The 15,116-nt window shown below is 42.2% G+C and overlaps 1 protein-coding gene across 1 annotated transcript in view; it reads right to left on the reverse strand.

The window, feature by feature from the left end:
• Positions 1-1,628: 1,628 nt before the first annotated feature.
• MOCOS (molybdenum cofactor sulfurase) overlaps positions 1,629-15,116 on the reverse strand; it is a 54,780-nt gene continuing 41,292 nt past the window's right edge. The window contains exons 12-15 of the mRNA XM_065935123.1: positions 11,068-11,173; positions 7,164-7,302; positions 4,063-4,167; positions 1,629-1,822 (exon numbers count right to left, since the gene is read on the reverse strand). Of these exons, the coding sequence (XP_065791195.1) occupies positions 1,670-1,822; positions 4,063-4,167; positions 7,164-7,302; positions 11,068-11,173 (503 nt within the window). The 3' untranslated portion in view covers positions 1,629-1,669. The remainder of the gene's footprint in view (positions 1,823-4,062; positions 4,168-7,163; positions 7,303-11,067; positions 11,174-15,116) is intronic.

Here is a 15,116-nt window from a genome sequence, read left to right on the forward strand (position 1 = left end):
TTTCTTTAATTTTATTGGGTTAGCTGAAAAAGTTCCTTCAGTTTTTTAAGTAAAAATAAAATACACATTTTTCATTTTTACCACTAACTTTATTGAACAACTCATTCACCGTTTTGTTCCACTACCCTAGGCCATTTTTCAGGCAACTTAATAATTCCATCTTCCCAAAACTTTCTATCTTATTGAGCAAAGAACTGTTCCAGGTGCCTTTTACAGTCTTCCAGGGAATGGAAATTTTTTCCATTAAGAGAATAAATGGAAATCCGAAGGGGCAATGTCTGGTGAACACAGCACATGAATCAGAACTTCCCAGCCTAGCTGTAACAGCTTTTGCCTGGTCATCAAAGAAGCATGAGGTCTTGCATTATCCTGATGGAAGATTATGCATTTTCTGTTGACTAATTCCAGATGCTATTCGTTGAGTTCTGCTTTCAGTTGGTCTAATTAGGAGCAGTCCTTGTTGGAATCAATTGTTTGGTTTTCCAGAAGGAGCTCATGACAGAAAACTCCCAACCCCACCATATACACAACATCACCTTCTTTGGAAGAAGACCGGACTTCGGTGTGGTTGGTGGTGGTTCATTTCACTTGTCCCATGATCTCTTCTGTTCCACATTATTGTATAGTATCTACTTTTCATGGCCTGTCACAATTTGTTTTCAAAACAGAACATTTTTCTTTACATTTCAGTAGAGAATTGCATGTGGAAATACCGTCAAGAAGGTTTGTTTCACCTAACTTATGTGGAATTGAAACATCAAAGCAATTAACATAACGAGTGGTGCAAATGATTTTCAACACTTGGTTTGGGTATTTTGAGTATGTCAGCTATCTACCATGTGGTGTAACAGTGCTTGTTCTCAATTAATTTCTCAATTTGATCACCATCAACGTCAACTGGTCTACCCGACTGTGGCGTATTGTCCAGTGAGAAATCTCCAGCTCGAAACTTTGCAAACCGCTTTTCACACATTCGTCAGTCACAGCACCTTCCCCACACACTGCACACATCTTTTTCTGTATTTCAGTTGTGTTTTTACCTTTCTTGAAATAATAAAGCATATTATGCCAAGAATGTTGCTTTTCTTCATCTTCAATATTAAAATAGCAATACAAAAATTCACTAATTTTGATGTTTTTTTAAATGCATGCTGATATGACAGCAGTCACAATATTTTAATCTAATAAAATTGTTTCAAAAGAAGCTAAACAACTAAGCTCTACTAGCGCCATCTTGTGGAAAAAATGAACAAAACTTTTGGCCAGCCCAATATATCTATATAAGATGGTTCACCGAACTTGGGGCTTCCTAGGTGGCGCAGTGGTAAAGAATCGGCCTGCCAATGCGCAACAGACCCAGGTTCGAATCTCTAGGTTGGGAAGATCCCCTGGAGAAGGAAATGGCAACCCACTCCAGTATTCTTGCCTCGAGAATCCATGGACAGAGGAGCCTGGCAGGCTATGGTTCATGGGGTCGCAAAGAATCGGATGTGACTAAACACACGCGCACTGAACTTACGTGGTAATCATTTCATGATATATGTAATTCAAATCATTGTGCTATACATCTTAAACTTACATAGTGCTGTATGTCAATTATATCTCCATAAAACTGGAAGAAAAAAGAATGAAGAGGGTAAAAGAGAAATTTTAATATACTGAAAAAAATTTAGGAGATAGCATCCTGAAATTTCTCAGTAGCAGGTATATCATGGTGTTCTATGTTTTCTTTCAGCAGAGGGAGCACCTGAGATCCTACGGAGAGGTAACATGGAGAAGATAAATCCAAAGACGTATGCATCAGGTACACTCCAAATTTCACCTGTGAACAAAACAGCAACAACAGGAAGACAGGTTATTTTAGCAGTTAAAATAATTTTGTAAATAATAATGTTCCACTAAAATTAAGTCGGGTCTTTAAAGACAGATCCTGAGACTTGGTATGTCCTGTCCGTCATGTAGCAGAAGCAGTGAGAAACAGGGAGAACCCTGGTCTTCCCTGGTGGTCCAGGGGTAAAGCATCCACCTGCCAACGCAGGGGACACGGGTTCCATCCCCGGTCCAGGAGGCTTCCACGTACTGCTGGGCAACTAAGCCCACATGCCACAACTACTGAGCTGGTATTCTGCAACAAGGGAAGGCGCTGCAAGGAAAAGCCTGTGTGCCGCACGACAGAGTAGCCCCCACGTGCAGCAATAAAGACCCAGCCTAGCCAAAAATAAAAATAAATTAAAAATTAAAAAAAAAAAAAAAAACATGACACCACAGATTCTCATTCCGAGGAGTTTTTTCCTAATAGTCTTCCACACCCTTTTATTGCTGAACCTTCTATTCTTTCTTCCTGCCTGTATCCCCTGAGTTTCCCACAGGAGGACTTTGTCCTGCTCTGGGCTTCTGACCCACCGTCAGGCTGATTTCTGCTCTGTTCCCTGATGCAAAAGCCATTTTGTGAAAATATGGGCAAAACTCTGCATTTTCTCTAAGAACATGTGATATGCACTGAGTTCTCCAAATTATCCGGAATAAAGAAGATGGAAGGTCCAAAATGAAGAGTCGTGTGAGTTTACTCCAAGTTTTCATCAGTGCGAGTGAGCCAGGAGCAACCCTTTGGAATATGAGGCGTGCTCCCAGGTCTCTTCATTCCTGGGATTATAGCAGTTGGCCACCACCATGGTCCAGGCCCCAGGCTAGGGACTGGAACCAAATCAATTCCTTAGTATTTGTGTACATGTAGGTGAGGAATACATAGGAGTTCTCTGTACTTTCTTTGCAGTTTTTCTATAAATCTAAATTTATTCCAAAATTTGAGAAAATAAAACACTTGCACACAAGACTTCTAGTGACGCTGAGAAATACCACTTCCATGTCTAGCAGCATTCATGCCCACCCGTCCCCTCTCCTGGCAACCTGGGTGGGGCAGACTCAAGGTCCCCATGCCCCCAGTTGACAAGGCTGGCTGCACCTGTGCAGAGAGAGACACTAGTGTAACACTCAAGTGCAACCGCTCTGCAGACCACACCTGTGCACACCTGCAAGGAAAGTTTTGTCGATCAGTGGCTGTGAAACAAAAACTCTGGCTTTGGAGAAACACAAGAAACAATGCAGACATTTTACCATCAGTTAACTTGCCAGGCTGTTACTGGAAAGAGATGAAACGCTTGCCTTATTTCTGTTAATTTTCAAGAACTGTTCCATGCAGCCTGACTGCTTACTTGGCTTTCTGGAATACTCTGCAAACAGAAAGTCCTGACAGAAAGTGCAAGCCTGGAAATAAATGAGTCTTCCTAATGAATCATCTGTTAGAAAGTCAGCTTTTATCATCTAAACTCCTTATAACAGTCATTTTAGCCTCAATAATATGACTTACAAACTTATTACAGTGAAATTTATTGAATCTTTCTGGGCAGCTATCCTGTTCACTCTAAGGCATTTTTTTTTTTTCTTCGTGAGATTTCTGTGGCAAAGAAAACAAGATGACAGAATTACTTTACTATTTCTTCCCCGCTCTTGGCCACACCACATGGCATGCAGATCTTAGTACCCTGACCAGGAATCTAACCGATGCCCTCTGCAGTGGAAGTTCAGAGTCTTAACCAGGACCACCAGGGAAGTCCCTTTTTTTCCTCTTCTTTTTTGTAACTATTTCTTACCTATACTCCTTATCTTGTCAAAAAGATTTGAAAGCATCAAAAATATATGTAATAAAAAAAAAAAATGAGACCTAGATGGGTGGGGTGGGGTAGGAAGTAGAAGGGAGATTCGAGAGAGAGGGAACATATGTCTATTTACAGGCTGATTCATGCTGTTGGATGGCAAAGACCAACACAATGTTATAAAGCAATTGTCCTCCAATTAAAAATAAACAATTTTTTTTAAAGTGAGGAAATGAATGGAAAGGAAAAATAAGATAGTATCACAAAGTCTGAACCTTGATGATAGCCCATCAGCTTTAGAATGTTCTCCCACTTCTAAAAATCACTCAGCATTATTAAGGATTAGTTCCAGTGTAGACAATGCATCAGGATCTTGAGATGGGGTGTCATATTTAGCAATCATGCTTACCTTTCTCTCTCGCCTCTCAGAAAGCTTTTGGAAAACATCTTGGTTTCGTTGTCCAGTTTGCTGATCGATGCAAATCATCTGACATCTGTTACAAGGTCCCAAAACCTGGGCGGTGAGAAGGGAAAAGACAGCACTGTCATGAAACTGACCTGACTGTCCCACTCTGCAGGGAGGAAACTGGGTCCAAGAGGAATGCTTGTAAACAGCCAATTTCAGACTCACAGAGAAACGCTCCAACTGCAAGGAGCCAAGAGTGCCACCTCTTCCCAATGCCCGCTAGGGAATCAACTACATGTGTTTGCCAGCTGACAGACCACTGCAGCAGGGTTTTGTAGAAAAAGAAAAGGGTGGTCGTGGCTCGCAGGTGGTTATCAGAGGATGTGGGGCTTTCTCCAGGGAAGACGAGCACTGACTGCAGGACTTTCTGGAAGGAGATGTTCAGCCACACTCCCTGTGCTGCTGTGATGGCCACAGATCACTTGAGACTTGGGCAAATAGCTCAGGCAACCACAGGTACCCCTATGAAACACACTGCAGTTAGCACCAAGGCCTGGCATGCCTGTGCGTGGATGCATTCAGCTCTTCTCCTTTGAAGCCAAGTGCATGGCTTCTCATGCTTTGCTTGATCAATAATCTTGCCATAAAGGTCTTAATTCACATAACTCTCTCATGTTTGAATCTTTTAGGCTAAATCTCTCAAAATGAGGCTATAAAGTCAATACGTATAAAGCTCTTATGACTTGATAATACCCAGTGAGAAACTGCTTTCCAAAAGAGATGTGCTGGATTTTTTCGCATTGTAACTGCTTCAGCACTGAGTATTACCACCAATAAACATCTCTTAAGCATTTACTTAAAAATTTTGTTATCACTGAAGTATAGTTGATTTATGATGTTTCGGGTATACAGCAAAGTCATCTGAAAAAAAATAATCCATTGCAGTTTATAAGATTCTGAGTATAGTTCCCTGTGCTATCCAGTAGGTCCTGGTTGTTTATCTATTTTATATATGTCATCGTGTATCCATTAATCCCAGGTTCCTCATTTAGCACTTACTTTTTGAAAGACACAGCATTAACTATAGCTTATAATTTTTAACGCCTGCATAGGACAACATTGTATGAATATAGCCTAATTTATTTAATCAACCTCCCTCTTATGGATATTTAGGGTATTCTCCAATTTTTATATTTATAAAGTATTGCAATAAGTAATTTTTAATATATCTTCACCTATTTGTAAGAGTACTTTTTCCGGGATATACTTCTACAAGTAACTTTATTGGGTCAAAGGGCATGTATATTTTGACTTTCATTAATTAATGTTTATTAAGTATCATGAGCTAAAGAAAGCAAAGCATCTGAGAGAGGTTTCTTAAAGTCTTTCTTGTACTCATGTCCCTGTATCTTACAACTTACGTGTTACAAAGTAAGTTTCTGAGAGTGACCCTAGTCTAGTTGTAGTTCTTTCTCTTTCCTTTTCCTTCTCTTCTTCCTTTCTTTCTCCCCCTCTCTCTCCATCTACCATACATTTAGTGTTTACTCTGGACCAGGCAGGATAAGTCGGAGCAGATGCAGGACACAGCAATAGAAAATGAAGAAGAGGAAGTCAGGATGGACAGATGAGGGGAAGGGCAGGAAGGCTGGCGCAGAGAGAGGTCTGCGGGAGAGAAAAGAGATCGCTTTTTCAAGGGGGAGCAGCTTCCAGCATAAGAGGAGGTTTGGAGAGGCAAGTGGATAGAAAAGCTCTTTGGGGCATTCGTGTGCGTGTCTATGCATGTGTGCCCTGCAGTTCATCGCTACCCCCACCTGCAGGGCTTCCCAGATGGCACCAGTGGTAAAGCACCCACCTGCCAATGCAGGAGACATAAGAGACGTGGGTTCCATCCCTGGCTGGGGAAGATCCCTTGGAGGAGGGCAAGGTAACCCACTCCAGTATTCTTGCCTGGAGAACCCCATGGACAGAGGACCCTGGCAGGCTACAGTCGATGGGGTTGCAAAGAGTCAGACACGACTGAACGACTGAGCATGCACAGCACACCCAGCACCTGCAGAACTCTGAAATCTTCCCTTAGAGGTTAAGTCACTGTGCACTGCCTTCCTGGAAGTTAGAGTGATGTTCTGTGCAGGGGACCCGTCCTTCTGTCCCCAGCTCTTCCTCAGCTGTCTGGGCCATTCATTTTGTCAGCAACCATGGCGCACTGACTCTGGTCAGGACTGTTCCAGACCCTAGACGGACAGTGGGGAATAAACAGACTTGGTCCCACTCTCCTACACTCTGAGAAAATAAGCATACACTGTGTGGAGCGTGACCCCATGGTGGGTCAGGAACAGTCTTCCCAAGGAGCTAACATCTCAGCTAGACCTGAAGGAGCTGCAGGAGAAGTGTGCCAGGCAGAGGGGGCAGCAAGGGCAAAGGTCCTGAGGCAGGAATCTTGGCTTGTTGAGGGGATAGAGAGAAGGTCCGCACAACAGGCAGAGGAGGAGGGGTGCTGACCTTGGGGAGATGGGAGAGGCCACAGGGCTCAGGTCTCGCGGGCCTTATCCACTCTCGTGAGGAATGTAGATGTCAGCTGAAGACTTCGGGTTTGGGGACCCCAAAGCCTGGGGAGGTAGGGCAACTTGGTGCCTCATCCTTTGACTGCAAGCTCCTCTCTGGCTTCCAGTGAGACCAGAAGCAAGATCGTGAGAAGTACAGCCGCCCCGGGCACTGAAGGACCATGACGTATCTGGGATATCCTCCAGGAGCTCCAGACAGCAAGTTTCAAGAGGAGGAAGTTCTCACAGACACAAGCATTCCAAGAAACAGCTAGTCTAGATACAGCGATGAGGTCTAGCTAGTCTAGATACAGGTCCATCACCTGTACATTCTCTCTTCTTCATGTGAAACTGCCACCCACCCCCTTGAAGGAAGGATGGATGGATCATTCCAAGGGGTGACCCAGGATGCAGATGTCACATACCCTCCCACTGAGATTTTGTAGGGAAGAGTCAACCCCAAGGGTGGGATTCCCTTCTACCAGCTACTATCCCAGCCAACGGTTGAGGTCAATACCCACTGACAACCCTTAAGGAAAGATAACAGGACTTCTCAGAATTTACCTGGAAACGCAAGGAACCAACTGAAATTTCGTCCCATTTCTCTTCTTCAAAAGCCCTTTTTCCATTGGTAATAATATTGGCACGGAATCGTGAGATGAGATTGTTCATTGGGAATAATTCTTCTTTGCCATTCTCACAGCTATTTAAGACACACCAGAAAGAGAAAAGGTGGGGAGGCATGGATATTTGCACTATTGTAGTAAGTCAACATTTCTGCCATTTCGATGCCTGAGTTCATCAACGGTACTGTGGCCTGAGGCTTAGATGATCAGAACAAGCTTTTATCATGAGTGCAAGGCTAAAAGACACACCTGTGTTGTCAGACCTCCAGGATCTCCCCTGGAATGTGGTCCCACCTCCAATGAAGATGCTTACAAGAGGCAGCGTGATGGGTGAGTCAATCCTTGCTGACAAGATGAAGAGCTTTGGTAACCCAGTGAACAGGGGTCAAGTGGATAAACTTGTGAGAAAATACCAATACTACAAGGTGAGTCAGGACAAGGCATTTAAAGAATGTCAACAGGCTTAACTACCAAGGACCTAAAAAGTACCAAGAGCTCACACTCTTTTTGGATATTTTTGGATATTAGGCCATCATAAAGCTATATAGAGTATATACATAAGAGGTTTTAATATGTATTTTCTATGGAGAACAGATTGGTGGTTACCAGAGGTGAGGGGTGGGCAGAATGGGTGAAGGGGATCAAAAGGTACAAACTTCCAGTTATAAGCAAGTCATGGGGGTGTAATGTACAGTACGGCAACTATAGTTAATAATAACTGCATTGTCTAAAAAAACACTTATTGCATATTTAAAAGGTGCTAAGAGAATAAAACTTAAAAGTACTCATCACAAGAAAAAAATTTTGCAGCTATGTGTGGTGACAGATGTTAACTAGAATTATTGTGACCATTTCTCAGTATATACAAATGTGGGATCGTGTGGTACACCTAAAACTAATATAATGTTGCCTGTCAACTGCACCTCAATTTAAAAACTTTATTTCCTAACTTCCATCCTGTTTGCAGTTTTAACTGCTGCTGCTGTTGCTAAGTCGCTTCAGTCGTGTCCGACTCTGTGCAGCCCCATAGACGGCGGCCCACCAGGCTCCCCCGTCCCTGGGATTCTCCAGGCAAGGACACTGGAGTGGGTTGCCATTTCCTTCTCCAATGCCTGAAGTGAAAAGTGAAAGTGAAGTTGCTCAGTCGTGTCCAACTCTTAGCGACCCCACGGACCACAGCCTGGTAAGGCTCCTCCATCCATGGGATTTTCCAGGCAAGAGTACTGGAGTGGGGTACCATTGCCTTCTCCAGCAGTTTTAACTAGGTGTATGTTATTTATGTAATTTTCTTGTTTAAAATTTTTGTTTACTACCATGAATGAATGAATGAAGGTCGCTCAGTCATGCCTGACTCTTTGCGACCCTATGGACTATACAGTCCATGGAATTCTCCAGGCCAGAATACTGGAGTGGGTAGCCTTTCCCTTCTCCACAGGTACCATGAAAACGCTCCCTGTACCTCCATGCATCCCATCCCTAAGGTAAAAAGGTACTGAAAAAGCATCTGAAAACTTCAGCAGACAAGCACACAATATAAGCCCATTAAGTTGAGTTCAACCTTTTTGGCACCAGGGACAGGTTGCATGGAAGACAATTTTTCCTGGATGAGGGTCGGTGGGGAGATGGTTTCAGGGTGATTCAAATGCATCACATTTATCGTGCACTTTATTATTATTACATCAGCTCCACCTCAGATCATCAGGCATTAGAACCCGGAGGTTGGGGACCCATGTTCTAGAGTGAAAGAAGTCATACTGGTGATGTTCCATGGGGCTGACCGAGAGGGCCATGAGGAAGGGGTCTGGTGCACTAGAAATGTTCACTGCTTGATCTGGGCGGTGGCTCCATGGTTATATAGACATCTGTAAACATTCACTGAACTATGTACTTATGATTTTTGCACTTCATTGCACATTAATAAAACTTTTAAGCTTCGGGGGAAATCCTTGAGCATACTGGAGTCTGCCTGGAGATAGAACTGAAAGACACTGGGGGAGAGAAACGGATCCGTGTCTGTATCCCAATCCCCTCCAAACAATGGACAGCCAGAAGAAGCCAGGGACCAGAATAACCAAGTCCAGCTTTGCACTATGTGTAATTCCCAGGATGAGTGACAACCACAGGGTCCCTGTGGGAAAGGAGAGGGTTAGCAAGTCCCAGTGCTAATATCCTTTGATTCTGGATTTATCCTCCAGGTGATAAACCCTCCCTTGTGCTTTATAAAAGGGAAATTTTTATGTCTAAAAGCTATCAGCATCAGTATGTGTACAAGAGCATCCATCAAATTCGAAAACAGAACCACGGACGCTCACCATGTACTAACCACAGGCTGTTTCTCTTATCTTTGATCACCTGTCCTTCCTACCCTCCACCACTTGTCAGCTTTTCACTAAACCAGCTGATAGGAACCAGAGCTGCATCAAGCCACGTCTTCTTCCACATCAAGAATTCCAAAAAACCACAAACTTGATCCCTCCAGGGCTCTGAGCACCTAAGAAAGAAGGTCACTCAGTGCTGGGAAAACTCAGTGAAAACCCAGGGACCACACATCACGTTTCTGCCCCCAAAACAGGGCAGGCTGGACCTCAGCAAGGAAACACCATTGTCTGTTTTTGCAGATGACGATAAACAGGAATTGGGAAGCCCATGTGACGCAGTGGTAAAGAATCCGCCTGCCAGTGCAGGAGACACAAGAGACGCAGGTTTGATCCCTGGGTCAGGAAGATCCCCTGGAGTAGGAAATAGCAACCCACTCCAGTATTCTTGCCTGAAAAATTCCACAAACATAGGAACCTGGTGGGCTACAGTCCATAGGAGTCACAAAGAGTCAGACACAACTGAGCGACTGAGCACACACATAAACAGGAACTACTACAAAAGTCCATCTTTGTTGTTCTTATTAAGCTACATTTGTACATGTTTGTGTGTGTGCGCACAGGTGCCGAGGACCACACGGCACATGAGAGTCACAGGAGCCTGGCTCAGGGCACAGACGGGTGTAGACGAATGAGCCGCCTGTCTCTTACATAATAGCTTACACAATAGCTTTTTTTGTCCCAGCGGTCTGATTAGCTTGGGATTTCAATTTCCTCTTTGGAACAGTGAGGGGGCTTGAACCACCCAAGACCCTTTCTGGAGCAGACTTTTCCAGAGTCTTTGGGAGATCTCTGGGTGGGAGTGAGCAGGCAAGGGCGCTAGTTCTGTATGATGATACAAATGATATCTACAGTTATAACTTGAAAAGCATAACTGCTATTTTCACTCAAAATAACTGTGGAAGTAGGACAAGGCTCCTGGGGCCAGGGAACAGTGGGAGGGTGGGCAAAACAGCTATGTCAAATTGCTGACAATTCCATTCATTAAAGCAAATGTTAAGAACTGAAATGATTAGACAATAAGAGTTGGGATTCTCCACTAAGCATCTTGAAGGCATCAAGAAGGATACTGGAAGATAAAAGAGAACCCTCTAAAAGATTAAGGTAAACTGGCCTAAAAAGTTTTGTAACTTCTATGGACCTTGGTTTCTCAATGATGGGTCTGGACTCAAGATTCTCAGAATTTTTCTCTCCAGGCAGGTGACTGGTTCACTCCCAGGGGCAAGTGGTTACACCTGTCTGCTATTCCCAAAGTGTTAGTCACTCAGTCACGTCCAATCTTTGTGAACTTACGGACTGTAGCGTACCAGGCTTCTCTGTACACGGAATTCTCCAGGCAAGAATACTGGAGAGGGTAACCATCCCCTTCTCCAGGGGATCTTCCCAACCCAGAGATCGAATCTGGGTCTCCTGCACTGCAGGTAGATTCTTTCCCAAGGCAAATAGCAAATAGTAAAGGAATCTTACCTTGTGCTTAACTGATGCTGAAGTTCCAAAATACTGGATCTGTTTATCAGCAGATATTGTGCCTCATTCACCAGAGAAAGGGTGGCTGTTGTATGAGCAGACTGATCTAAAAAGGATGGAGTATTTAAAAGAAGGGTTGCTGGACAGGGAAACAACTTGTATCCACTGATGGGTAAACAGATGAGGAAAATGTGGTATACATGCACAATGGAATATTATTCAGCCATTAAAAATGAAAGCTTGCCATTTGCAATAACATGGAAAGACCTTAAGGGCATTATGCTAAATGAAATAAGTCAGAGAAAGGTAAGTTCTGTATGATCCCACTTATAGGCGGAATCTAAAAAAAACAAACAACAACAACAAAAAAAACCCACCAAAAAACAAACAAACAAAACACAACAAAACAAGCTCATAGAGCAGATTTGTGGTTCCCAAAGGCACGGGGTGGGATGGGCGATATGGGTGAAGGGGATCAAACGGTACAAACATCCAAGCACAAAATATATAAGTCTTGGGGAGGGTAATGTATACTGTGGCAACTATAGTTAATAAAACTGTATTGCCTATTTGAAAGCTGCTAGGAGAGTAAATCTTAAAAGTTGTCATCAAAAGAAAAAAAAATGTAGCTATGTATGGTGACTGATGTTACCTAGACTTGTGATGATCACTTTGCAATACATACAAATATCAAATTATGGCATACACCTGCAACTAATATAATGTTGTATGTCAATAATAAATTCAACAATTTTAATTAAATAAATTTTAAAAGAAGAGTTGCCTTCTTGGAATGCAAATGAATTGTGGTTCTACTGACTTGCATTTTTAAATAATACAGATTATTTCTACAAGGGAAAAATTGGTGCCCGTGGGAATAATAAAAATGTTCTAAACATAATTCAAACAGAAAGAAAATTAGCTCCTAGAAGATTCTGTTACTAATCTAGAAAAAAATAATAAAATGCTGTTAAATTGTTCCAGCAAAGGAGACTTGGAGGCAACATTTCAAGAAGAGAAGGAGCTGTGGGGAAGTAGTGGGGCTCTTCCCCAAGAAAGAAGAAGGACCTTGATGAGGGTCCTGGGTCCAGGACGATCTGTATCTAGTCAGGGAATCTAGTTAAGGAAAAGCTGGGTTTTGCCCTTGGCAAAGTTTGTAATATTGACTTTGCTGTTATTCAGTCACTAAGTTGCATCCAATTCTTTGTGACCCCAAGGACTATAGCCTGCCAGGCTCCTCTGTCCCTGGGATTTTCCAGGAAAGAATACTGGAGTGGGTTGCCATCTCATTCTTCAGGGGACCTTCCTGGACCAGGGATCAAACCTGCGTCCACTGCATTGGCAGGTGGATTTTTTACCACTGAGGCACTAGGGAAGCCCAATATTGACCTTAGATATATATAAATAAGACAAGTTTTAAAACTACATAATTTTTTTTTTTAAGGAGTGGAAGAAAATATCAAAGCCATGCAGAACTGCCTCAACCTGTCACCCAGCTTTGATCAGCCGCTTGTTGGGTGCACCATAGCTGTCATTATACAAGATGTTGATATGAAAGTGTTGCCTGGACCAAAACCTAGGGAGCTGTTTCAGATTCAGGCCTATGGATGCCAGATTACCAAAGAATGGATAGTGCCAAGAGAATCGCTTACAGGTTCTTTACCTCCAAGGCTTATTTGCTAGAACAGCTCATCAGAGCCTCGAGGTGTCCACAAAGGCCCTTCTCACCCTTCACTAGGAAAGACTGCACCTTTCGTGTGGCATATTGGCCCTGGTGCTAAAAATCTCCTGGGTGGAAAACAAAAGCCCCATGGCTGAGAAAATAAAAGTCTCTCAAGTGTGGGTGAATGATTCTCCTGTAGGTCAGATGACTTCCAATTCTTTGCTAACCACAAAACTGCAGGAACTAATTAAGCTGTCAAGTGACAGATGATTAAGATCATCTGATCTTAATGATGATCAGATCATTAACATCAGATCATCTGATGTTAGATCCCTGTGCCTCAGAAGAAAGGTTTGAGTGACAGCGCGCTAACCAAATTCCATCATCCCCAACTTTTTTTTTTCCCATTTATTTTTATTAGTTGGAGGCTAATTACTTTACAATATTGTAGTGTTTTTTGCCATACATTGACATGAATCAGCCATGGATTTACATGTGTTCCCCATCCTGAACCCCCCTCCCACCTCCCCATCCCCAACTCTTTATTGACTTAAATAAGATTCTTCAGAAGAGAACCAACGTCTGGCACCAGGTATTCCGATCATAGATGATAGCTGTTCATGGACACGGGAATTAATCATGGGCAGTCAGCAATCTCATTAAGAGATTTATTTTCCACTATTTTTTTCTCTTTACGTTTAATAGCTATTTTTCAAATTTTATAATATACTTTTTATTGCTTTGATCAACTGTGTTGATTTTTTTTTAATTACTAAAAATCATGATAAGAACTCAATCTGGAAAAAATGTCCTAACACTGAGACTCTACAATCACAGTAAACTTTAAAAAATTTTATGCCTTTCAATTCATATATAATTTTAGTTTCAGGTAAATATGGTAGGGTGATCAAGGAAAGATTTTTCAAACCTAAAATATATAACACTAAGATAAAATTCCATCAAGGAAGTGGAATGACAATCCAAGTTGAAGAAGGAAAAGGAAAGAAAGATAATTTCTGTACATTAAAAATAGTTTTTCAGGATTTCCCTGATGATCCACTGGCTAAGAATCCACACTTCCACTGCTGGGGCTATGGATTAGATCCCTAGTTGTGGAACTAAGATCCTGCATGCCTCAAGGTGGCGCCAAAAGAAAAAAAAAACAAAAAAAAATAGTTTGTCCATATACATATTTTTTAATGAATACTCATAAGAATCAAATTATTATGATAATGAGATCCCACTGGCTTATATTTAAAAGGGCAAAATATGCATTTTCATTTTAATGACTACAAGTGTACTTTGTTTTGTGTTTCCCAGACGGCACTAGTGGTAAAGAACCCATCTGCCAATGCAGCAGACATAAAGGGACACAGGTTCGATTCTTGGATCTGGAAGATCCCCTGGAGGAGGACATGGCAACCCACTCCAATATTCTCGCCTGGAGGATCCCACGGACAGAGGAGCCTGGCGGCCTACAGCCCATGGGGTTGCGAAGAGTCGGACACAACTGAAGCAACTTAGCTCACAGCATGCACAAACTTCATTTTATTGAATTCCACCATAATCGAACCTCACAGGTACCTCGCAGGTATTATACTTTTTATAAATTGCAGGTCTGTGGCCACCCTGCATCGAGCAAGTTTATTGCACCGTTTTCCCAACAGCACCAACAGCTTTTGCTCACTTCCTGTCTCTGTGTTGCATTTTGGTAGTTCTCGCAATGTTTCAATCTTTCTTATTATTATATTAGTTATGGCAATCTGTGATGTTAGTGTTATATGATCTATGTTCCTAGGTTATGTGATCTTTGATGTTACTATGGCTTGCTGAAGGCTAAAGTATTTTTAATTAAGGTATGTACACTGATTTTTAGACTTAATGCTATTAATTAATATTATGTATTATGTACATTAATAATTATTATTTAATAATAATTATTAATTAATATTATGTACACTGATTTTTAGACTTCATGCTATTAATACTGAATAGATTATGCTAGAATATAAACATAACTTTTATATGCCCTGGAAAACCAAAAAAATGTGTGACTTGCTTTTGTGGTGGTCTGAAACTGAACCCACAATATTTCCAAGGTAAGCCTGTATATATGCAATATGCTGGAAATCACATCCTTTGCAACTGCTTAAACTACTTTTAAAAAATTTAGCTGACAATGTAAAGAGGTAGTGTAGTTTAAAAATGTTAAGTGTTCAAAGACCTAGACCCAGACCATCAGAGACCACACCACCATAAATGGCATCCTTGAAATATAATGTTCACAAGCTGACACTCCCTGATCTTGTATCGAGCAGGCAACAGATTCACTCTGCTGCCCCCTTCACCTGCCCAGGTCCCATCTCCCATCAGGACAGTCAGAGCC

Source organism: Muntiacus reevesi, chromosome 4, assembly GCF_963930625.1.
Source record: "Muntiacus reevesi chromosome 4, mMunRee1.1, whole genome shotgun sequence".
Taxonomy (NCBI): Eukaryota; Metazoa; Chordata; class Mammalia; order Artiodactyla; family Cervidae; genus Muntiacus; species Muntiacus reevesi.